Consider the following 27,456-nt stretch of genomic DNA (forward strand, 5'->3'; position numbering starts at 1 on the left):
CAATGGATTATCCTATCAATTGCTCAATTGTCAGCTCATAAACAAACTACTGATCAACAAAACTACCAGCGCTGAAAAGTATATGAATAAATCACTGGGATTTTTGCAAAAGCTTTACACAAGTTAGGAGTTTTTGTTGTTTTTAAATGATAAATTTACTGAAAAACACAACTATCAACTGACATAATTCTTTATAGTTTTCTTAATAGTGTTCATCATCCGTGCGACAGATATAGCTATAGATCCTTTGTACATTCACTAGTTAGTCTATTGGTCGCCTGTAGTCACTGGCAGCATATGCATGTGTTGGGGGAACTGCACATGCGCGGGATGGGTCTCTATTTAAAATCCTATAAAAACATTATATATATATATATATATATAGATAGATAGATAGATAGATAGATAGATAGATATATAGATAGATAGATGGATAGATCGATAGATAGATAGATAGATAGATAGATAGATATAGATAGTTATCAGCTGAGGTAATTTATATTCAGTATTTGTTTAATGCCAACACCAGCTAACAGTATTTTAAAGAAACACTAAAGTCAAAATTGAACTGTCATTATTTAGATAGAATATGCAATTAAAAATCTAATTTATTCTATTTTCAGATTTGCTTTATTCTTTTTATATCCTTTGATGAAGAGTAAACCATGGTAGGCTCATAGGAGCTCAGAAGCATGTTTCATTGTCACTCTATGGAAGCAGTTTGTAACAATGTATAATATTGTGACACTCATTGTTGCAAACTCTGCTGCCATAGAGTGTTGATACTTACATGGTCCTGATGCTACCTATGTTTCCTCTACAACTAAGGAAAGCAAGAGAACCGAGTAGATTTGATAATAGAGGTAAATTGATCTTTTTTTTTTTTAATTGCATTCAATGGCATCTATTTATCAAGCTGTCAACCGCAAATACGCTGGAATTCCACAGCGTATTCATGGCGAGCCTGATTTGCCTTAGTTACTTATCAAACCCTACAGACCGGCAAATGTATTACTGTGCAGGATCAGTACCAAGAATCCAACGTATTACTGTGTTATATCAGAGCCAAGAACCCAAAGTATTACTATGCGATATCAGAACCAAGAAATCATTGTATAACTGTGTAATATTAATGCTAAGAACCCAATACCTGTTCAATATCAGATATTTTAAGACCTTGTATTGTAATGTAGGAGTCTCTTTTTCACATAAAGAACACTATATAGCAACATAAACAGTTCTCAAGATAAAATTTGTGTTTCTAAAATTTATAAGGGCCTCAACGTACCGACGAGACTTCTTAGAATATTTCGCCTGAGAGGTGAGGTTTTGAATTTACGGCCCTGTATCTGAAGGAGAGACAAGTCCAGTGCAATATAGCACTACATGATATGAGAGTTTTGTTACAATTACACTTTGTGCATTGTATTTTATATAACTTTACACTTTAGATTGTGTCCTTTCAATATTATTACATTTAAACTTTGCACTTTCTCTTTTATATTTTAATACATTCAGATTTAGATTTAGATGCAGCAGTGATTTTATAAATTCTGGTTATGTTTTTAAAGTTTCTGTGTTACTTTAACAAATTAGGATCATGCTTTGTATATTTCTGTGTATCTTTTCCAAATTGCATTGCACTTTGTATTTGCTCCATTGTAAACTAAAACTGACAGTTTCGGAAAGTGGGAGGTACAGGGAAAATACCTGGGCTGAAGAGGGGAGTTCCCAGGGTATGTCTGAAGCTCTCTCACAAGTCTTGTGAAATGCTGTAACCATTTTAAACAAGCCAGTCTCACTGATTTTTCTTGCCAGATTTATGCAGGTGAAGCTTACTCAAAATTCACAACACATTTATTTAACTGACAGAAAAGTAATATAGACTAAACTATAGGCAAAAGCAAGTTAAATTGTAGTGAAAACTTTTCAGCTTAATTTGTAATTGATTCAAACTGAGCCTTTATATCAGCCCCAGGTGTTCTCCAGTTAATTTCTTTCTCCTGTGTAGAATACTTTATCCCAGAGATCTTCATTACTTTCTATTGAAGGCATCTCTCATCTCTCTGGTTTTCCAGGTTCGTTTCTTTTTCTTATAGGATTCAGTGAGTTCAGCCCCTGTGAAGTCTGCACTATAATTTCTCTCCATACGAGAGAATCTTTACTTATCGGGCCCATAGAAAGTAATGAAGTAATGAAGAAGAAATACAAAGTACAATGTAATTTGTAAAATATACATATACATATGCAAAATGTGATCCTAATTTGTTAAAGGGTCATTGTACACTAGATTTTTCTTTACATAAATATTATGTAGTTTATCTATTTATCTAGCCCATCGGTAAATGTTTTTGTAACAATCTATAGTTTTGCTTATTTTGTAATAACATTGTGCTGATTTTCAGACTCCTAAACAAGCCCCAAAGTGTCAGATGCATACATGCGTTTACAGACTACTGCTGGCTCCTGTTTGTCTAATCTGTCTTTTCATATGCAGGGAAGGGGGGGAGAGTATCTGCCCCCAGCCCCTTTCACTGGGTGTTCCAGCTAATCTCATCAACATTGCTAAACCTGGAGCTTCTAAGTAAGTTTTTAAAAGGTTTTATACTGGATATTTAGATCAGTATCTGTGCATATTCTTCTTTATAGTAGTTATATGAAAATTTGTGTATACTGTCCCTTTAAGGTTACACAGAAACTGTGAAAGCATTAGCAGAATTTGTAAAATCATAATCCTAAATACACTGTTATACACAAAATAAAATACAAACTTGAAAGTGCATAGTTTAAATGTAATAAAACTTAATCTGAAGTGTAAACTAACATAAAAAACAGTGCACAAAGTGTAAATGATGCAGCACTGTTGTGTCATGCAGGGCTATATTGCACTGGCTATATTCTCTGCTTCACAAACAGATTACCTGAGCATAGAGCGTTATTTCATTAGAGAAAAATTGAAAATTAGCATTTTATTACTTATCTCTCCTAAATCCCACTGGGAGTGTAATTATTTCCGCTAGCCTTTTTACCGCCAAGACTTAAAGGGACACTGAACCCAGGCTATTGTTTTGGTTCAGGCACTGGACAGCACTTGTTTATGGTGTGTGAAGTTATCCACCAATCAGCAAGAACAACCCAGGTTATTCACCAAAAATGGGCCGGCATCTAAACTTACATTCTTGCATTTCAAATAAAGATACCAAGAGAATGAAGAAAATGTGATAATAGGAGTAAATAAGAAAGTTGCTTAAAATTACATGCTCTATCTGAATCACAAAAGAAAAGAATTGGGTTCAGTGTCCCTTTAAGTATAGAAACTTTCAGTATATGTAGAGATGCCATAGACAAAATCAGATATTTTAAATGTTGAAATAAAGGTAAATGAGTTATATGTAAACACTTTTTAGTACAGTCCAGAAGATAAAATTTATAATTGGGAACAAACTAAAGGAGAGACAAATTTAACGTACACTGTCCCTTTAAGTATTAGTAATCCTTCATATTTTAATTAATTTTCCTAAAATGTCTGCTGATTTAAGTTATATTTTCCACAGATATATATTAATATCGAAAAAACACAAATATGTATCACTGATCTCACATGTAAACTTAATTCCTATTGTATTACTTTATGTAGTCAATTAAATCATAAAAAGATTGTTGCTTCCTGATTTATTTTATTAGTATGCCCTCTATGAGAAGGTTTGTACCTAATGTGATCTGGACTACATGAAAAATTCTTATAAGGACCCAGTAATAAATTGGAATAAATAGTGGCAGCAAATTAACTCTCAAGAAAATGACCTCATTTTCAATCATTCCTATTTAATTTGAAATAATTGTACAATTAATGACACAGATTCAAGAGTAAAACACTTTTGTTTATTTGGATTATTGTGACCATTTTCTAGAAAATATTGATGTAAGACTGCACATATGAAGCTTTAAACTGAGACTTTGGGAAGCATTTGATGACAATATTTTTGATACTATTATTTATAGAAATTAAGGGTCTACTAGGTGGATCTCCCAGCTTTGTATCTAACTTGGGGTAATATTGCAAAGGCTTGCACAGCTTTTTCAAATGAAGGAACATGTTTTTGTGTTTTGTGTAAGCACATATATGTTTTAAAGAATGTCATTTGCATAGACAGCTTGTTTGTGTACATATATCACCTGTGTCTAAGATAAACCAAATGTCAAAACTGGTATGTTGTGAAAAACTGCTAGAGAGTTTATCAAAATCTAAGATAATTTAGATCCAAAATATACTGGGTCAAAAGAAAATACAATCTTTTTTTCAGCTGTTCTTAGATGCATTGCTTTGGAGGGATTGTGGTTTTAAGAGATTTTTCTATAGTGTTCATGTTTGGGTGAGTACAGTGCTTAAAAGTTGTTAATTGTATACACTTTCAAACTACAATATAAAGTGGTTGTATTAGAAATAAACCAATTAAGTTAAATGGACACTGAACCCATTTTTTTTTTCTTTAGTGATTCAGATAAAGCATGCAATTTTAAGCAACTTTCTAATTTACTCCTATTATCATTTTTTTCTTCGTTCTCTTGCTATCTTTATTTGAAAAAGAAGGCATCTAAGCTAAGGAGCCAGACCATTTTTGGTTCAGACCCTGGACAGCACTTGTTTATTGGTGGGTGAATGTATCCACCAATCAGCAAGAACAACCCAGGTTGTTCACCAAAAATGGGCTGCAATCTAAACTTACATTCTTGCTTTTCAAATAAAGATACCAAGAGAATGAAGATTTTTTTTTAATAGGAGTAAATTAGAAAGTTGCTTAAAACTGCATGCTCTATCTGAATCACGAAAGAAAAAAAATTGGGTTCAGTGTCCGTTTAAAAAAAAAAAGTTCTGTAGCCTAATAAATAACACAGCACATTACTTTCTAAAACCTGTGATAAATACACTCATATAAATGTAATTACTGAATAAATGTATTGGCAAAAATACAATCATGAAAGTTTGAACTTTAATCTGCTCTTCAGATTGACCCTCATGACTTCCACCACAAGACTTTGAACTTTCTAACTGTGACAAATTTCTGTGCTGCATCCAGACATTCCCTGATGTAACTATGATTGGAGATTGTGTTATTCTCTGCATCTTGCAACACAACCCATGGCATGATCACAAGCAAATAAACATAAACTTTGGTTTGTCATGCTTTGGAATGGGTGACAAAATTATTCTTTTGAAATTTAGACTCAGAAATCATAAAAAAATCTCTGGCTGGTATCTGAAGACATAGATTATATATTATGTGATGCCTTTTTACAGCTGTGTTATCTGCCCCACTGTACAGTGGCAGTGAAATGCCAGAACATGCCCAGAAGGTGGGGTTTAGAGATAAGGGGCAGATCAACCCCAGATATGAGATCTTGGCTATAAATTTGGGGATTCGGTGATAAAAACTCTCTGTTCTGCTTTTAGGTTTATCCTGAAGCACCAAGGTTCTCCCCTGCTTGAAACCTCCCTGGTAAGTGCAAATAATATTAGTTAACAGTTATTTTATTTTTTTTATACATTGCTCACAGTGCTTCAACATTATATTTATTCAACTGGCTGCATTTTAAAGTATAACAAACTTTTAGCATCACCTCTTCTTACCTATCTATCTATCTATCTATCTATCTATGTTTCTATCTATGTATCTATCTATCTATCTATCTATCTATCTATCTATCTATCTATCTGCATATTTCTATCAAACTATCAATCAACCAATCCATCTAACATCTATGTATCTATCTTATGTATCTATCTGTCTATCTATTTATCTATCTATCTATCTATCTATCAATATATGTATCGTCTATGTATCTGTTTATCTCTCTATATCTATCTGTTTATCTGTCTATTTCTATCTTTCAATCAACCTATCAAAAAATCAATCTATCTACCATCTATGTGTCTAGACGGTAGATAGATATGTAGATATATTATATAATAATATATATATATAGATAGAAAGATAAACAGATACATAGATAATGTATAGATAAACAGATATACAGTTAGATGGAAATATATAGATAGAAAGATAGACAGATAGATACCAAGATTGTATGTATGATATACACATACTTACACATATGCACATACATATAAACACACACACACACACACACACATATATATATATAATATATATATATATATACATACACGTATACACATACATATACACACATACATACATACACACACACATACATACACACATACACATACATACATACATACACACATACATACATACATACACACATACACATACATATACACACATACATACACATACACACATACATACACATATACACATACATACACACATACACACATACATACACATATACACATACATACATACATACATACATACAAACACATATACATACATACACACATACATACATACACATATACACATACATACATACATATACACATACATACATACATACATACATACACACATACACATACCTACATACATACATACATACATACACATATATACATACATACATACATACACACATACATACACATATACACATACATACAAACACATATACACATACATACATACACATATACACATACATACAAACACATATACACATACATACATACATACACACATACATACACATATACACATACATACAAACACATATACACATACATACATACATACATACACACATACATACACATATACACATACATACAAACACATATACACATACATACATACATACATACATACACACATACATACACATATACACATACATACAAACACATATACACATACATACATACATACACACATACATACACATATACACATACATACAAACACATATACACATACATACATACATACATACATTGCAAAAAAAGCCAATTTCCTATATATGCCATTACTGTGTATATAGCAGTAACTAAGCACTGCATTGAAAAAGATATGCATATCAAATAAACATTTTAAAACAAAATAATGTTAAAATCACTGTGCTAGCATGATGTGTGTGGTTTTGTTATCAAGTGCAGTAAGAAATGTAACCACTTGACCATCCTGGTGAGTTTATTGCATCACTTTAATTGTGGGCAAATAGTGTTAGCTGTAAAAGTGCTGTTCTTTCACATCATTGTGTAATATGTAGCCATGACATCCAAATTGCATAATCTCCTCATCAACTAGAGCACAAGCAGACAAAATAAATAATACATTCTTTTTGCAATGCTTTTATACTTTCATTAACTAATTATAGGGAACTCACATTTTAACATTTATGGCTCATTTTGTAGTCTAGTGTAAAACTAACATGATCTATTGTATTATTTGTATAGAAAACTTCATTGTGTTACTATAGGTTTAACCAAAATGATATGGGTTAAATACATAGTCTAAGCCAGTGTTTCTCAACTGTGGTCCTCAAGTACCCCCAACCAGCCAGGTTTTCATTATAGCTGAACCAGTGCACAGGTGAGGTAATCAGCTCATCAGTAACCATGGTTACTAACCTGCTCTCATCCATAAGATGATTATTTCACCTGTGCTCTAGTTCAGCTATAAAAAACTGCCCTGTTGGGGTACTTGAGGGCCACGGTTGAGAAACAATGGTCTAAGCTGTGTACCTGGTACCCTCCTACTGCTCCAAATGAAATGGATATGTTAACCAATCAGATCAGGCATACACATGTATCCTCTTACCTACCCCCACATCCTTATCTGGAGCAACTAGGAGCTCTCATGTAAGTGTAACTATAGTTTAACACTTTACTTAAAATATAGTACATTAAAATATATCTATTTGATAAAAGCAGTAAATTGTATTTTTTAAACAGGAAATGCATGTTTGTGTAACTTCCATCCAGGTCCAAAAAACAGTGCAGTCACTATTGTTTGTTTTAACATCACCCTTTAGAGCAGGGGCAAACCAGATAGCATTGTGATGAGAGCTAAATGTGTCTCATATTTACACATAATACACTGACAAGCTATCTGTACAAAATTTCTCTGGCAACCAGTGAATAGAATTAGACCACTTGCCCATAGCTAAATGTATTCACAGGTTGCACTAAACATATAGCTCAGCTGTATGCTGTTCAAGGCCAAAGAGAGTCACTTGGCTGCAGAAGCAATCTTAACTACACTGTTGTGATTCTGGGTTACTGGGTTACTGTAAATGTAGTCACTTAGGGCTCTATTCACAAAGAGATGAGTTGCAGATGATTTAAAATCTGTCATTAGCTAAGCATGATCAAGGGCCAAACCCAGTATCTCCTGCAAGAGGAGATGATTTAGCCCTGCACAATGCACAGTTAATGCTGCATATAACCTGCAATTCTCATATTAAGGTGATTTGTACACATTGTGCAGGGCTATCTCAGCTTCTCTTGCAGGAAATATTCATTGGTGTAGCCCTTCATAGTGCATAATTAATAGAAGGTATTCAAATGAATTCACCTGCCATTCACTTCTTGATGAAAAGACCACTTAGACTCAGATTTGGGGGGAGGGGTAGAATGGATCTGGTAATAATGTAATAAACACATACAGATCTGTGAAGTTCCCAGTGAAAAAGTAAACAAACTAATGTTATCTGTATGAAATTGTAGTGACATCAATAGCTTTGTTTGTCAGTCTCTACAGCTTTTAACCCCTTATAGTAGTAGTTTGTGTATCCACCAGTGAGTCAGTACTTGACATGAGTGAGCATTTATGTAATAAAACTGCTATGGTTAGACGCATGATGTGACATTACTGCCTTGTAGTCTGTGACATGTAAATAAACCCTTTGCACTAAATGACACGTGCTTAACCTCTTCATTGCCGTGAATTATTCATCCTTAGCTTTGCATAGTAGATCACGTGACTATCCCTTGGGAGCACAGCATGTTTTCATTAACACCTTCTAACGCATATCATGTTATTAACCCTTTGCATTGCATAGCTTCTTATGATTAACCCCCTTGCAATGTAGATCATTTTATTAACCCTTTACATTGCATAGCTTCTTATGATTAACCCCGTGCAATGTAGATCGTTATTAACCCTTTGCATTGCATAGCTTCTTATGATTAACCCCTTGCAATGTAGATCATGTTATTAACCCTTTACATTGCATAGCTTCTTATGATTAACCCCTTGCAATGTAGATCGTTATTAACCATTTACATTGCATAGCTCCTTATGATTAACCCCTTGCAATGTAGATCATTTTATTAACCCTTTACATTGCATAGCTTCTTATGATTAACCCCCTTGCAATGTAGATCATTTTATTAACCCTTTACATTGCATAGCTTCTTATGATTAACCCCCTTGCAATGTAGATCATTTTATTAACCCTTTGCATTGCATAGCTTCTTATGATTAACCTCTTGCAATGTAGATCGTTATTAACCCTTTGCATTGCATAGCTTCTTATGATTAACCCCTTGCAATGTAGATCATGTTATTAACCCTTTGCATTGCATAGCTTCATATGATTAACCCCTTGCAATGTAGATCATGTTATTAACCCTTTGCATTGCATAGCTTCATATGATTAACCCCTTGCAATGTAGATCATGTTATTAACCCTTTGCATTGCATAGCTTCATATGATTAACCCCTTGCAATGTAGATCATGTTATTAACCCTTTGCATTGCATAGCTTCTTATGATTAACCCCTTGCAATGTAATGTTATTAACCCTCTGCAGTGCTTGGTATACGATTAACCCCTTGTAATACAGAGCATGGGATTGGCCCTTTGCAGTGCTTAGAATATATGAAGTGCATGTGATGACGCCGATACTGGCGTGTTTAACCCTGTGTGTACCAGGCTGCTGCTGCTGCTGTATATAGCCTTGTACCACACAGCAGGAGAGGTAACTGTCGGTCACAACACGCCACATCTTCTTCATTGTGGGAAACAGAGCGCTTCAGTGGCTCTGCTGGGAGCCGGGGCAATGAGGGGGCAGTGCGCATGCGCGGAGCTTGCAGCACTCAGGAGCACAGCAGTCTGCAGTCAGCAGATAGATGGGGACCAATGGCAGGAGCCGGAGCATGTGGCACCAAATTCCTCTGAGCCAATAGGCTGATGCAGCTCTTACTGGAATGAATTCACAGGCATCACTTTATCAATACAATCCCCACAGTCAGCAAGGAGAGAACTCTATGGGGGATCACAGGCACCAGGCTGATCTCTGCAACTGGCTGTATCACTGAGGGGGCACACAGGGGGTACATTATTTGGCACACAAATACAGGGGGTGCATTACCTGGTACACACAGGAAGGTAAAATACCTGGTGCACAAGGGGGGTACAATAACTGTTACACAGGGGGGTACAGTATCTGTTGCACACACAGGGGGTACATTACTTGGCACCCAAATACAGGGGTGCATTACATGGTACACACAGAAAGGTACAATACCTGGTACACAAGGGGGGTACAATAACTGTTACACAAGGGGGGTACAGTATCTGGTACACACACAGGAGGGGTTACAATACCTGTTACACAAGGGGGGTACAGTATCTGGTACAAACATAGGGGGTTACAATACCTGTTAAACAAGGGGGGGTACAGTACCTGGTAGACACACAGAGAGGTACAATACCTGTTACACACACAAGGGGTACAATACCTGTTACACACAAGGGGTACAATACCTGTTACACACACAAGGGGTACAATACCTGTTACACACAAGGGGTACAATACCTGTTACACACACAAGGGGTACAATACCTGTTACACACAAGGGGTACAATACCTGTTACACACACAAGGGGGTACAATACCTGTTACACACAGGTAGTACAATACCTGTTACACACAAGGGGGTACAATACCTGTTACACACAAGGGGGTACAATACCTGTTACACACAAGGGGGTACAATACCTGTTACACACAAGGGGGTACAATACCTGTTACACACAGGGGGTACAATACCTGCTACACACAGGGGGTACAATACCTGCTACACACAGGGGGGTACAATATCTGTTACACAGTGGCACACAGCGAGACCCAAACATCAGTTACACACCCACAGCACAGCACACACTGTCACACAGTGGCACACACAGCACACACTGTCACACAGTGACACACACAGCACACACTGCCACACAGTGAGAACTGCAAACAGCAGTGACACACACAGCACAGTAAACACTGTCACACACTGACACACAGCACAGTACACACTGTCACACAGTGACACACACTGACACACAGCACAGCACACACTGTCACACAGTAGCACACACTGTCACACAGTGACACACAGTAGCACACACTGTCACACAGTGACACACACTGACACACAGCACAGTACACACTGTCACACAGTAGCACACACTGTCACACAGTGACACACAGTAGCACACACTGTCACACAGTGACACACACTGAAACACAGCACAGTACACACTGTCACACAGTAGCACACACTGTCACACAGCACAGCACACACTGTCACACAGTAGCACACACTGTCACACAGTGACACACACTGTCACACAGTGACACACACTGACACACAGCACAGTACACACTGTCACACAGTAGCACACACTGTCACACAGTGACACACACTGTCACACAGTGACACACACTGACACACAGCACAGTACACACTGTCACACAGTAGCACACGCTGTCACACAGTGACACACACTGACACACAGCACAGCACACACTGTCACACAGTAGCACACGCTGTCACACAGTGACACACACTGACACACAGCACAGCACACACTGTCACACAGTGACACACACTGACACACAGCACAGCACACACTGTCACACAGTGACACACAGTAGCACACACTGTCACACAGTGACACACACTGACACACAGCACAGTACACACTGTCACACAGTAGCACACGCTGTCACACAGTGACACACACTGACACACAGCACAGTACACACTGTCACACAGTAGCACACGCTGTCACACAGTGACACACACTGACACACAGCACAGCACACACTGTCACACAGTGACACACACTGACACACAGCACAGTACACACTGTCACACAGTAGCACACGCTGTCACACAGTGACACACAGCACAGCACACACTGTCACACAGTAGCACACGCTGTCACACAGTGACACACACTGACACACAGCACAGCACACACTGTCACACAGTGACACACACTGACACACAGCACAGTACACACTGTCACACAGTAGCACACGCTGTCACACAGTGACACACACTGACACACAGCACAGTACACACTGTCACACAGTAGCACACGCTGTCACACAGTGACACACACTGACACACAGCACAGCACACACTGTCACACAGTGACACACACTGACACACAGCACAGTACACGCTGTCACACAGTAGCACACGCTGTCACACAGTGACACACACTGACACACAGCACAGCACACACTGTCACACAGTGAGACCTGAAGGGAAGCTGATTGAGAGTAAAAAGACAAACCCTCAGTGTGACACCTCAGTACCAAGGCCTGGCAGCATTGTGTCACTGTAAGGGGGAGGCACAGACTGAGAGCTGACACACAAGTGAACAGACACTGCACTGCCAGCTGAGCTTCCTTCACACCCCAGGTACGGTTCATCTCTCTTATTGTGCTGCATGTTGTGTGTTTGTTGTGTTAGCTGTTGCTGTACAGTGGTGACTGTATTATGTTTAGATCTATACACAATAGCCGTTATTGGCAGCCGGTGCTTTTCTATAATGCAGAAGTGCATTGCATCATCTACAGCTTGTGTTGCAGATTTGGTTGTGCATCTTGGATACATTGTGTAAAACGGATACAATGTTGTATCAGATTATATTATTTGTTGTGTGTTTTGGAACATTTGTGTTAGACATCACAGGGCAGCTCCACGCCTTCCTATCTAAATTCTCACTGCGTTGAGATTATTGACAAGCAAACCCATTGTGCTTATTTCTGTGCTGCGTTACTATTCCTGCAGCTGAGAGCTTTCTTGTTGCTGCTATCAGATTAGGTTCTGTGTGAGATATTAATGATCAAATCTATCAATCTGATTACATGAATAAAGTGCAGCCTTTAGTGGGTACATTATATACTGCAGTATGCCCCTTGTTATTTACTGACATTAATATTTTACAGCTTCTGCTATTCTGCCAGGATCAGATCTCTCCCCAGGTATGGGGTATAATATGCAGTGATATAGGGCAGATCATATCGTGTATCTACCCTCTGGGTTCTTACAGCCCCCCCCCCCCCCCACAAATATGTGACTAGTTGTGTTTTTCCATAAGCTGCCATATTGCAATAAGATGGGTTAGCTGGCAACACGTGTAATATTTTAGTCTTTCTATGTCTGTTTTTTGCTTTATAAGGAAGAAAACGTTATATAGACAACTGGTCTGCAATGTAAAGATTTATGGTTAATTCTATTTGATGATCCAGTTTAAAAAAAAAATAGCATAGATTTTTCTTTTGTTTGATAAAATGTTAATTTTTTGTCGTTAAAATTTTCCTGAGAATAAAAAAAAAATGACATCAGATATTTGGAAACTCAGAGACCATGTCTTTAGGGTTGCACGTCCATTAAATTATATATTTAGATTGCTTTCCCAATAAAATGTATTAACTAATGATCCATTCAGATCTCTTCTAAATAATGTAAAATTCAACAATTTTACAAATCCTGTGACGTCATATTGAGCTTCATATTGGTTTATACAATTACATATATATATATTTATTATCCCTGCTAACTGGAGATACTGAGACACTAGGATAGAATTCTGTTGTGCACCCACCAGTTCTGGCTGCACTGTATGAAAGTTTAATGTAATAATGACAATGGCTGACTGCTCTCATGTTATTACTTCACACAAATCTGTACAGAATATTCCCAGTACAGGTCTATCTCTTTTCATAAGTATTAGGTGTCCTTATAACCTTTAATATCTGTTTGCAAGATTGTTCTTTTTTTATCTTGGTGCTTACAAAAAAACTCATGTTCTCCCTAAAGTATAAGAATAGTAACTGTATTCTGATCTGCTCTAGAATGTTTAACTACAAAAAAACTGAACCAAACTTTTACTATTTGTATGTCATGCATTGTAGCACCCTGTCAGTCAGGCTGGTAAGGCAGTATATGAGATGTACTGAGCCCTGTTAGTGATATAGGGAAGGCAGCATAGGAGATGTACTGAGCCCTGTTAGTGATATAGGGAAGGCCGCATAGGAGATGTACTGAGCCCTGTTAGTGAGGCTGGTAAGGCAGTATATGTGATGTACTGAGCCTGTTAGTGAGGCTGGTAAAGCAGTATATGAGATGTACTGAGCCCTGTCAGTGAGGCTGGTAAGGCAGTATATGAGATGCACTGAGCCCTGTCAGTGAGGCTGGTAAGGCAGTATATGAGATGTACTGAGCCCTGTCAGTGAGGCTGGTAAGGCAGTATATGAGATGCACTGAGCCCTGTCAGTGAGGCTGGTAAGGCAGTATATGAGATGTACTGAGCCCTGTCAGTGAGGCTGGTAAGGCAGTATATGAGATGCACTGAGCCCTGTCAGTGAGGCTGGTAAGGCAGTATATGAGATGTACTGAGCCTGTTAGTTGTATAGGGAAGGGAGTATAGGAGATGTACTGAGCCCTGGTAGTGATATAGGGAAGGCAGCATAGGAGATGTACTGATCCCTGTTAGTGTTATAGGGAAGGCAGCATATGAGATGTACTGAGCCCTGTTAGTGATATAGGGAAGACAGCATAGGAGATGTACTGATCCCTGTTAGTGATATAGGGAAGGCAGCATATGAGATGTACTGAGCCCTGTTAGTGATATAGGGAAGGCAGCATAGGAGATGTACTGAGCCCTGTTAGTGTTATAGGGAAGGCAGCATAGGAGATGTACTGAGCCCTGTTAGTGATATAGGGAAGACAGCATAGGAGATGTACTGAGCCCTGTTAGTGATATAGGGAAGGCCGCATAGGAGATGTACTGAGCCCTGTTAGTGAGGCTGGTAAGGCAGTATATGAGATGTACTGAGCCTGTTAGTGAGGCTGGTAAGGCAGTATATGAGATGTACTGAGCCCTGTCAGTGAGGCTGGTAAGGCAGTATATGAGATGCACTGAGCCCTGTCAGTGAGGCTGGTAAGGCAGTATATGAGATGTACTGAGCCTGTTAGTTGTATAGGGAAGGGAGTATAGGAGATGTACTGAGCCCTGGTAGTGTTATAGGGAAGGCAGCATAGGAGATGTACTGAGCCCTGTTAGTGATATAGGGAAGACAGCATAGGAGATGTACTGAGCCCTGTTAGTGATATAGGGAAGGCCGCATAGGAGATGTACTGAGCCCTGTTAGTGATATAGGGAAGACAGCATAGGAGATGTACTGATCCGTGTTAGTGATATAGGGAAGGCAGCATATGAGATGTACTGAGCCCTGTTAGTGATATAGGGAAGGCAGCATAGGAGATGTACTGAGCCCTGTTAGTGTTATAGGGAAGGCAGCATAGGAGATGTACTGAGCCCTGTTAGTGTTATAGGGAAGGCAGCATAGGAGATGTACTGAGCCCTGTTAGTGATATAGGGAAGACAGCATAGGAGATGTACTGAGCCCTGTTAGTGATATAGGGAAGGCCGCATAGGAGATGTACTGAGCCCTGTTAGTGAGGCTGGTAAGGCAGTATATGAGATGTACTGAGCCTGTTAGTGAGGCTGGTAAGGCAGTATATGAGATGTACTGAGCCCTGTCAGTGAGGCTGGTAAGGCAGTATATGAGATGTACTGAGCCCTGTCAGTGAGGCTGGTAAGGCAGTATATGAGATGTACTGAGCCCTGTCAGTGAGGCTGGTAAGGCAGTATATGAGATGTACTGAGCCTGTTAGCTGTATAGGGAAGGGAGTATAGGAGATGTACTGAGCCCTGGTAGTGATATAGGGAAGGCAGCATAGGAGATGTACTGAGCCCTGTTAGTGTTATAGGGAAGGCAGCATAGGAGATGTACTGAGTCCTGTTAGTGATATAGGGAAGACAGCATAGGAGATGCACTGAGCCCTGTTAGTGATATAGGGAAGGCAGCAAAGGAGATGTACTGAGCCCTGTTAGTGTTATAGGGAAGGCAGCATAGGAGATGTACTGAGCCCTGTTAGTGATATAGGGAAGACAGCATAGGAGATGTACTGAGCCCTGTTAGTGATATAGGGAAGACAGCATAGGAGATGTACTGAGCCCTGTTAGTGATATAGGGAAGGCAGCATAGGAGATGTACTGAGCCCTGTTAGTTATATAGGGAAGGCAGCATAGGAGATGTACTGAGCCCTGTTAGTGATATAGGGAAGACAGCATAGGAGATGTACTGAGCCCTGTTAGTGATATAGGGAAGGCAGCATAGGAGATGTACTGAGCCCTGTTAGTGATATAGGGAAGACAGCATAGGAGATGTACTGAGCCCTGTTAGTTATATAGGGAAGGCAGCATAGGAGATGTACTGAGCCCTGTTAGTGATATAGGGAAGGCAGCATAGGAGATGTACTGAGCCCTGTTAGTGATATAGGGAAGGCAGCATAGGAGATGTACTGAGTACTGTTAGTTATATAGGGAAGGCAGCATAGGAGATGTACTGAGCCCTGTTAGTGATATAGGGAAGGCAGCAATGGAGGTTTACTGAGCCCTGTTAGTGATATAGGGAAGGCAGCATAGGAGATGTACTGAGCCCTGTTAGTGATACAGGGAAGACAGCATAGGAGATGTACTGAGCCCTGTTAGTGATATAGGGAAGACAGCATAGGAGATGTACTGAGCCCTGTTAGTGATATAGGGAAGACAGCATAGGAGATGTACTGAGCCCTGTTAGTTATATAGGGAAGGCAGCATAGGAGATGTACTGAGCCCTGTTAGTGATATACGGAAGGCAGCATAGGAAATGTACTGAGCCCTGTTAGTGATATAGGGAAGGCAGCATAGGAGATGTACTGAGCCCTGTTAGTGATATAGGGAAGGCAGCATAGGAGATGTACTGAGCCCTGTTAGTGATATAGGGAAGGCAGCATAGGAGAGGTACTGAGCCCTGTTAGTGATATAGGGAAGGCAGCATAGGAGATGTACTGAGCCCTGTTAGTGATACAGGGAAGGCCGCATAGGAGATGTACTGAGCCCTGTTAGTGATATAGGGAAGGCCGCATAGGAGATGTACTGAGCCCTGTTAGTGATATAGGGAAGGCCGCATAGGAGATATACTGAGCCCTGTTAGTGATATAGGGAAGGCAGCAATGGAGGTTTACTGAGCCCTGTTAGTGATATAGGGAAGGCAGCATAGGAGATGTACTGAGCCTATTAGTGATATAGGGAAGGCAGCATAGGAGATGTACTGAGCCCTGTTAGTGATATAGGGAAGGCAGCATATGAGATGTACTGAGCCCTGTTAGTGATATAGGGAAGGCAGCATAGGAGATGTACTGAGCCCTGTTAGTGATATAGGGAAGGCAGCAATGGAGGTTTACTGAGCCCTGTTAGTGATATAGGGAAGGCAGCATAGGAGATGTACTGAGCCTATTAGTGATATAGGGAAGGCAGCATAGGAGATGTACTGAGCCCTGTTAGTGATATAGGGAAGGCAGCATAGGAGATGTACTGAGCCCTGTTAGTGATATAGGGAAGGCAGCATAGGAGATGCATGAGTCCTGTTAGTGATATAGGGAAGGCAGCATAAGAGATGTACTGAGCCCTGTTAGTGATATAGGGAAGGCCGCATAGGAGATATACTGAGCCCTGTTAGTGATATAGGGAAGGCAGCAATGGAGGTTTACTGAGCCCTGTTAGTGATATAGGGAAGGCAGCATAGGAGATGCATGAGTCCTGTTAGTGATATAGGGAAGGCAGCATAGGAGATATACTGAGCCCTGTTAGTGATATAGGGAAGGCAGCAATGGAGGTTTACTGAGCCCTGTTAGTGATATAGGGAAGGCAGCATAGGAGATGCATGAGTCCTGTTAGTGATAAAGGGAAGGCAGCATAGGGGATGTACTGAGCCCTGTTAGTGATATAGGGAAGGCAGCATAGGAGATGTACTGAGCCCTGTTAGTGATAAAGGGAAGGCAGCAATGGAGGTTTACTGAGCCCTGTTAGTGATATAGGGAAGGCAGCATAGGAGATGTACTGAGCCCTGTTAGTGATATAGGGAAGGCAGCATAGGAGATGTACTGAGCCCTGTTAGTGATATAGGGAAGGCCGCATAGGAGATGTACTGAGCCCTGTTAGTTATATAGGGAAGGCAGCATAGGAGATGTACTGAGCCCTGTTAGTGATATAGGGAAGGCCGCATAGGAGATGTACTGAGCCTGTTTGCAATCAGTCCCAAAGGGGATTGTCTAGCTGCCTAGTTTCAGAATGGTCGTGGCATCACACCCACAGAAGAAATCTAAAAGGCAAAGAGGAAAAGGCGCCCATATGGTGTAGTACTGTATAAAAGTCTTTGTTTTTTTTTAAAAAAAATAATCAAATATTACTCACAAGTCTCCTAGCACTACCAAAGTGCTATATGCTAAGTGCTATCTGTCCAGTGAGCTCACTCCTCGATATGTGTTGTAAATGGTTGTCGTTAATTGTCCATGTAAAACCTCTTAAAGTGAGTATACTTTAAACAAGTGCTGGCATACTAATCCCAATGTGGTCACAATAGGAGGAATCAGTGGCGTATTAAGGTTTTGTGCTGCCCTAGGCAATCAAAATTCTTCTGCCCCAATTTGTTTGATTCATAAACTCAGGCCCGGGTTTTTCTATGACAGAAGCTAATGGGTGGGAACCTCTCAGCAGTGTATTTTCACAGTAAGTCAGTCCTATTGTATACAATCTACTTCAGACCCCTTTATTAATGAATTGTGAGTTCAGTTGTGAAATATCGCCAATCGCTACTTAAGGAAGTAAAGATTCTTGCTAAAATACCGCTGGCACTGATGGGCTTGGCTTGCGAGAGAGGAAATAGAATTATCTGACACTCCAGTGCGGTGCACGCCGCAACGGCTTAAATATTTATTCCTGACAATTTAAACGGCACAGTGACAATGATGATTGTCTTTCCTTGTGCCGTTTAAATTGTCAGGAATAAATATTTAAGCCGTTGCGGCGTGCACCGCACTGGAGTGTCAGATAATTCTATTTCCTCTCTCGCAAGCCAAGCCCATCAGTGCCAGCGGTATTTTAGCAAGAATCTTTACTGCCTTAAGCGATTGGCGATATTTCATTTCATTTCATTAATAAAGGGGTCTGAAGTAGATCGTATACAATAGGACTGACTTACTGTGAAAATACACTGCTGAGAGGTTCCATTCCCACCCATCCGTAGTAGAGCTGCTGCTGCCTCATGCATTAGTGTGGCTGTGGCCAGTTTTTGATCTGCTGAGCTCTAAGCAGCATCCGTCACTTGCTGCGTGGCTGCGTCTATGATGTGGAATTGTGGATGGAATGTTGCCCCTGCCTGGACTCAGTTAGACACCAATAAAGGGCCAATTCTTGAGTGCCCCGGCCCCAAAAAGTGCCACCCCCTCAAATCTGCCGCGCTAGGCCCGTGCCTTATTGGCCTAGGCCATAATACGCCCCTGGGAGGAATCGCAGAAGTGCATCCCGAGAAACTAAAACCTGTATATCAAGATTGTAGGAACAAGAAATAATAACAAATTAAACCTCCATTTTGATATAAACCACACAGGTGAGATATAATTGTAAAAGCACTGTATTAAAAACCTACAATTGGTAAAATCACAGCGCTTTTCTCAGCGATACACTGTTTCTTTAGGTGAATAGATATACAATGTAACATATCGAGCTTATAAAGACCGTCGTCATCCTCAAATCTTAAGTGCGTATGCGTGTGTCAAAAGACACGCCCCCCTGTGATGTATCCTCTTTAAATTCCAACATAGAACACAGTTTTGGTATCAATGCAGTGAGATACTATTTAGATCAAGATCTTTACCTTCCTGACAAGCAAAAATACTTTTTGATTGTCTATCTATTTTGTGCTACAGCACAATTATTTTGTATATCAGGAGGAATATTTCTTACAAGTTAAAGGGACGGCCATGGACACCAGGTTCGCCCCAAGTTTCACCAACCTCTTTATGGTTTTTTTTTAGGAAAAATACATATTTTCCTTGGAGTTTGGGGTGAGCCTGGTGTTCTATGGACGCTATATCGATTACTTGATCTTCATTTGGGAAGGGGATACTATGAAATCCAATACATTTATTGAACACCTAAACCAAAACGATCTGGGGATCAATTTTACCTCTAAGATCAATCATGAGAGTATTGAGTTCTTAGATCTTATACTATATTGGTACAGTGAAGGGACAGTAGCTACTAAGTCATTCTTTAAAGAGGTCAACACTAATAGCTATTTATTTTACAGAAGTAATCATCATTTACCATGGAAACGGAATATACAGTTTAACCAATTTTGTAGAATGAGGAATTGTTCAGACATTAGGGAGTTTGAGAAACAGGCCCTTATCTTAAAAGATAGATTCATGGAATGGGGATACCCAGAAGAGTTGATCATCCAAGGGTATAAAAAGGCAAAAATGAAAGATAGGGGTGATTTTTGACTACAAAGAATCAGTCTAAAAACATTAATGACAATAAGATCATAAATAAATCAAACACTAATGAATCCAATATGAGTAAAATAGAGACCAACAGTAAAAGAGATAAAAGGAATGATATACACTGGGTATAATAGTAATTACCGAATAATTGAAGGGATTCTAAAGAAGTACTGGTTTATTTTAAAAGGTGACTGAATTCTAAAAGATCTAATAGGTAGTTGTCCACAATGTACCTTTAGAAGAGCACCCACACTTAAGAACAAACTGGCTCCCAGTAAAATCTTAGCAAAAAAGGGTAATGTTAGACAGACAAGAACACGGTTTCAAACTGACTTAAATAAGAAAACTATACAAGGTAACACTAGTTTTAAAATGAAACCATTTGGGACATATAAATGTGGGAAGAAACTTTGTGGTTTGTGTAATTATATTCCAGGTAAAGTCAATGAATTTACCTCCCACTTGACTTGTGAAATATTTATGATTAACATGCACTTTACATGTGACTCTATTTTTGTAATATACCTACTGCAATGCATTTGTGGTTTACAGTACGTTGGAAGGTCATGTAGACCCATCAAAAAAAGATGGGGTGAACTCAGTAGGAATATCAAACATAAGCTGATTAAACTTAGTATACCTAGACATATAGCCAGTGAACATTCAAAGTGTACAGATGTCATCAAAATGATCCCTATAGAACAAATCGCAGATACTTGGGGAGTGAATAGATTCAACAAACTAAGTCAACGAGAGACATTCTGGATATGGAAATTAAAAACCCTTTCCCCATTTGGTCTAAATGAAAACATTGATATGGCAGCATTTGAGCATTAAGCAATGTTAAAGGATCAATAGTAACACACACTATTAGGCACCTAACACCTTCAGATATTAGAAGTATAACACGAATAGGTCACAAATATGGCTGGAGAACACACATATGTATATATAATTATTCATAAATATTTATATCCCTTAGTATGATTGCACAGGTCATAACATATATGTAATGTTACACATAGGTTAGTTCTTTATGTATATATGTTATTTGGGCAGGGTATTTTTCCGTAACACAAGGGAAATCATAATAATAATAATTTTTTATTTACCAATAGTTATTAATATACACGTACTGGAGATATATATATATTGTATTTATTTTTAGCTTTTTCTATTACATGGCTTATTTGATGTATTGACATCTGTCTGTGAGGTTAAATATGACCTTTTCGCTACATATGTGTTCCGTACTTAGGAGTGTGTTGCAAAGATAGATTTAAAAGATTTATGAATGTCAAATATATGTCTGTTTGTATAATCAAGTCTGTACACCGTGGCCTCCCCAGTCAGGTGCATGATGCGTAAGCCAACCTCTGACACATTTGACCAATTGTAGATCGAATCATGATTGGGCTTGAGGGGGGTGTCTTTTGACAGACGCATGCGCACTTACTATTTGAGGACGCCAATGGTCTTTATAAGCTAGATATGTTACATTTTATATCTATTCACCTGAGGAAACACATTGTGATTTTACCAATTGTATGTTTTTAATACAGTGCTTTTACAATTATACCTCACTTGTGTTGTTTATATCCAAACGGAGGTTTAAGTTGCGATTATCCCTTGTGTCTACAATCTTGATATACAGGTTTTAGTTTCTCAGGATGCACCTCTGCGTTTCCTCCTATTGTGACCACATTGGGATTAGTATGCCAGCACTTGTTTAAAGTATACTCTCTTTAAGAGGTTTTACACGGACGATATACGACTACCATTTACAACACATATTGAGGAGTGAGCTCACTGGACAGCTTATTTAAGGTCCAGACTGCGCATATAGCACTTTGGTAGTGCTAGGAGACTTGTGAGTAATATTCGATTACTTTTTAAAAAAAACGAAGACTTTTATACAGTACTACACCATATGGGCACCTTTTCTTCTTTGCCTTTTAGCATAGGAGATGTTCTGAGCCCTGTTAGTGATAAAGGGAAGGCAACATAGGAGATGTACTGAGCCCTGTTAATGATAAAGGGAAGGCAACATAGGAGATGTTCTGAGCCCTGTTAGTGATAAAGGGAAGGCAACATAGGAGATGTACTGAGCCCTGTTAGTGATAAAGGGAAGGCAACATAGGAGATGTACTGAGCCCTGTTAGTGATAAAGGGAAGGCAACATAGGAGATGTACTGAGCCCTGTTAGTGATAAAGGGAAGGCAACATAGGAGATGTACTGAGCCCTGTTAGTGATAAAGGGAAGGCAACATAGGAGATGTACTGAGCCCTGTTAGTGATAAAGGGAAGGCAGCATAGGAAATGTTCTGAGCCCTGTTAGTGATAAAGGGAAGGCAACATATGAGAGTTTATGATATATATCTGCCTAACAAGAATTAGGGTTCAGACATTTTTGTAATTTCGGAGAGGCCAATACATTGCATTTGGCAGTTAGACAGTATGATGCATTTGGCAGTTGTCAGAGTATTAAGTTGTAAAGCGAGTGATGTGTACAAGTGCAATAGCATCTAAGGTGCTGTATTTAAGATGAGATCTGTATCTTTATTTGCACAAGAATGTACAGCTCCTACTGTTGCACTTCCAGCCCTTACCCCCTGTGTGTGAGATTCACAGCATCTTGTCAATCACATTTTGTAAGACAGAGGGGCATCCCCTTCACCTGCATTAAACACCTCTCCTTCCTTGTGTATTTATCAGCCTCACACACATTATTATTATCACTGCCTCTAATAATAGGCATTTCTTGCTGTACTAAAGTGTCAGAACGCTATTAAGATACCACCTAGAGGTGCTCACTGGAATACGTCTGCAATTTGTTCATAAAGAGGTTGTATGGTGCTGACTCAGATAATGTGCATATTTATTGGAAAATACTGCAGTAGCAAATGTTATAAGGACTATAAAAAAACACAAATTTATATTGATGTATAGAATTGAAGATTCTGGTACTTTCTGATAATGTTAATTAACAAAATAAAATTAAAAAATAAAATAAAAACCCCTAGAACTTTTCTTTTGACAAGTTGTTTTACTGTGCATAATTAGGCATTTTATATTGCAGTCTCAAACTGTTTACTGTCCCTTTAAATAACATAATCTTTAACTCATTTTTTATGAGAGGACCAATCTCTTTACATGTTACAGTTTACGCTTTAAACTGATGGATTTAATATTGAACTTTTATAGATCTTTAGTAGTTCAAACCATTCACTTTTCTGAGAAGTGAAAACAACTATATTACTTTGATGTCACAACTAGGAAAGTGAGAATTTCTTACCAAGATTGAACCATAGATTTTAAATATGTAGCAGCATAGATTGATTTCAAAGGTCTCTGGTGAAAGAATAAGAGAATTGGGCCCTTAGCCGCTTTCCAGGAGAGCATAACTGTGTAGGGAGAGTAAGTGTGACTGCATTTGTGTCTGCTAAGCTCAGTAGTGTTGCTGCAGAGTTTGTTTTACATAAATAACATAAAGACAACTTTTGTTCCAAAAGGAATAATTATGCAAAATAAAAAACAACTTGTATGAACGCACTTTAGTAAGAGCAAGAACTATTTGAGGCCTTTTTAATAAAGCTCTGGAATAAGATTATCTGAACCATAAAGAATGTGATTTTTATTTCTATTAACAAATTGTGTGATCTTGTTTTTATTTGTCTGCAGAGCTTCGCAACCATGTATAGAGGCAGCCAGACATACGTGGAAAGTGCCACAGTTAAACCAGAAGACATTGGAGCAGACAGAGTTATGACAGATGACATCTTTGATGAGACGTACAAGGAAAAGCTTGGACCTAAACCCCCAAGACAAATTGTCTGGAGAAATGTGATCCTGATGTCGCTGCTACACTTTGGGGCAATTTATGGAATCGTTTTTATACCATCTGCAAAGCCAATGACCTTGATTTGGTGTAAGAACACTTTATCTGCTATTAGTAGTTTAGCACTGTTACTAAAAAGGGATTAATGGCGCTCGCTCAATACCTCATTCCTGAAAAAAGTCATTAAATAGTCAAAATATAACCGAAAGTGGGCAACACAAATACAATACCCAAACAATGGCAGGGCGCACTCGGTCCGCTCATGTGCTTTTATTTAGACATCCCAGACTACAAACAATACTCGCCATAAACTCAAGAAATGATTAAAGGGACAGTAAGGTCAAAATTAAACTTTAGTGATTTGTATAGAGCATGACATTTTAAACAACTTCCCATTTTACTTTTGTTATCAAATTTGCTTCATTCTCTTGGTATCATTTATTGAAAAGTAAAACTAGGTAGACTCATAAGAGCTCAGGAGTGTGCGCACGTGTCTTTAGTACTCTATGGCAGCAGTGTTTTGCAACATTATTTGTAGCTTTGTTATATAATGTTGCAAAACACTGCAGCCATAGAGTATTAAAGACACGTGCACACTTCTGAGCACTTATTAGCCTACCTAGTTTTACTCTTTAAAAAAAAGATACTAAAAGAACAAAGCAAATTTGATGACAGAAGTAAATTTGAAAGTTATTTAAAATCACTGCTCTATCTGAATCATGAAAGTTTAATTTTTACTTTACTGTCGCTTTAATAAATGCACATTACTGATACACATAAGTACAACACAGTGAATGTAACAGAATTAGTAACAAATTAAAGTAACATCTGCAGATGTATAATGAGCTGGCATCTACGTAATTGGGAGTTCCAGGATAGTAAAAAGTAATCAACAGTCACTCAAAGATCAGGAAAAACTCACAAAACGTAATTCCTCGTTGACTCTAATTCAGATACGCATTTCAAGGGCACAGACGACCACAACTGAACTAGTAAAATGCCCAGTGGTTAAACCAGTTTGTGCAGGGTATCCACAATGGGGAAAAAAGCCCACTGTTACCTAAGCCTGAGTAACCAGATACGCTGTACCTCCTACACAACCTCCAGCCAGAACCGGGTGCCCCACCGTCAAACTGCAATACAGTGAATTCAGCCAACAGACCAATAAGCGTTACAAAAAGCTGCCATCCAGGTAGTTAGCACATCAGCAGATGAAAACTAGGGGAGCTGGTCTTAAGACACCCATGCTGCCTACACAAGGGTATAGGCAAAACGCGTCATCCAGCAGAAGTATAACCCATAGAAGCTTAACTCATTTTTGTCTGCAGTTCTGTTGTGGTTGTTAGTTCCCTTGAAATGTGTACCTGAATTAGCGCCAGTGAGGAATGACTGCAGTGTGAGGTTCCAGATCTTTGAGTGACTGTGGACTAGTTACTATCTTTGAGTTCCCAATTACGTAGATGCCATCTCATTATACATCTGCAGATGTTACTTTAATTTGTTACTAATTCTGCTACATTCACTGTGTTGTACTTATGTGTATCAGTAATGTGCATTTATTAATCATTTCTTAAGTTTATGGTAATTTGTGTTTGTAGTCTGGGATGTCTATAAAAAAACAACTTTTCACATGAGTTGACTGAGTGTGCCCTGCGATTGTTTGGGTATTGTATTTGTATTACCCACTATCTAGTTACATTTTGACTGTTACTAATTGTTGGCATCATACACATGTTTTTTTAATTTAGATTAATCCTATATCATAAAATGATTGCTCAAATTAAGTTCTCAAGACCTAATGATGATTCTGGTTTAGATAGATAATAAATTGACAGGCAGGAAGACACAGAGAGACAGACAGACAGATAGATAGACAGATAGATAGATAGATAGACAATAGATAGATAGACAGACAGGAAGACACAGAGAGATAGATAGATAGATAGATAGATAGATAGGAAGACACAGCGAGATAGATAGATAGATAGGAAGACACAGAGAGACAGACAGATAGAGAGATAGAAAGATAGATAGACAATAGAGAGATAGATATATAGATAGACAGACATGAAGACTCAGAGAGACAGACTAGACCTATAGATAGACAGATAGATATATAAACAGACAGGAAGACACAGAGAGACAGAGAGAGAGAGAGAGAGAGAGAGAGAGAGAGAGAGAGAGATAGATAGATAGATAGACAATAGAGAGATAGATAGACAGACAGGAAGAAAGAGAGACAGACAGATAGAGAGATAGATAGACAATAGAGGGATAGATAGACCGACAGGAAGACTCAGAGAGACAGACTAGATAGATAGATAGATAGATAGATCTAGAGTGAGATTTGGGCACCATTTCTTCCCCATCCTCATTCTCTATATAACAGGCGTAAGAATGGGATTTTGTACAAATATGTAGCTAGTAAAATGGTCATCCTCCTAAGTAAGGGAGTTATAGTAATTATTGTTGCATGTAAAGTACAGTACAGTTCTTTCTTTCTATTAACGCCTTCTCCAGTTATGTATCCTCAAGGGCTGTATACAAAAAAAGATAAGATTTGTCATTGACTCTGGCAGTTTCTATAGACATTAAGTGATTTATACATGAGTTGTTGTGCATAAAAACATGTTTATATGCACACTGTGCGCTCAGTTATACCACTATTATTTATAAACATTTTTAGAATATTTACCTAAAACTTGGCCTTTACATTTGGTAAAACATAAACATCTCATTTTGTTTATAGAACTGCATCTACAAATAGATAATGTACAAATGTTATGCCCTTGTCAATCACAGAACCATTGAATGCGCTCTTGAGGGATTCTAGTGCCCAGTGAGCCCTGTGTATACTGAAGGGTTAAACTGCCCAGTGAGCCCTGTGTATACTGAAGGGTTAAACTGCCCAGTGAGCCCTGTGTATACTGAAGAGTTAAACTGCCCAGTGAGCCCTGTGTATACTGAAGGGTTAAACTGTCTCTGCCTGTAACCA

General features: G+C 38.7%; 1 protein-coding gene across 2 annotated transcripts in view; it reads left to right on the forward strand.

Moving 5' to 3' along the window:
- Nucleotides 1-5,275: 5,275 nt before the first annotated feature.
- Nucleotides 5,276-27,456, forward strand: part of LOC128639790 (acyl-CoA desaturase) — a 47,436-nt gene continuing 25,255 nt past the window's right edge. The window contains exons 1-3 of one of the 2 annotated variants that reach the window (XM_053691942.1): nt 5,276-5,355; nt 5,453-5,498; nt 24,305-24,551. In XM_053691942.1, coding sequence (XP_053547917.1) covers nt 5,345-5,355; nt 5,453-5,498; nt 24,305-24,551 — 304 coding nt within the window. In that variant the 5' untranslated portion in view covers nt 5,276-5,344. Of the gene's footprint in view, nt 5,356-5,452; nt 5,499-10,158; nt 12,644-24,304; nt 24,552-27,456 lie in introns of those variants that run through there. The other variant, XM_053691944.1, reaches the window with a different exon arrangement.

The sequence above is a fragment of the Bombina bombina genome, chromosome 9 (assembly GCF_027579735.1).
Source record: "Bombina bombina isolate aBomBom1 chromosome 9, aBomBom1.pri, whole genome shotgun sequence".
NCBI lineage: Eukaryota > Metazoa > Chordata > Amphibia > Anura > Bombinatoridae > Bombina > Bombina bombina.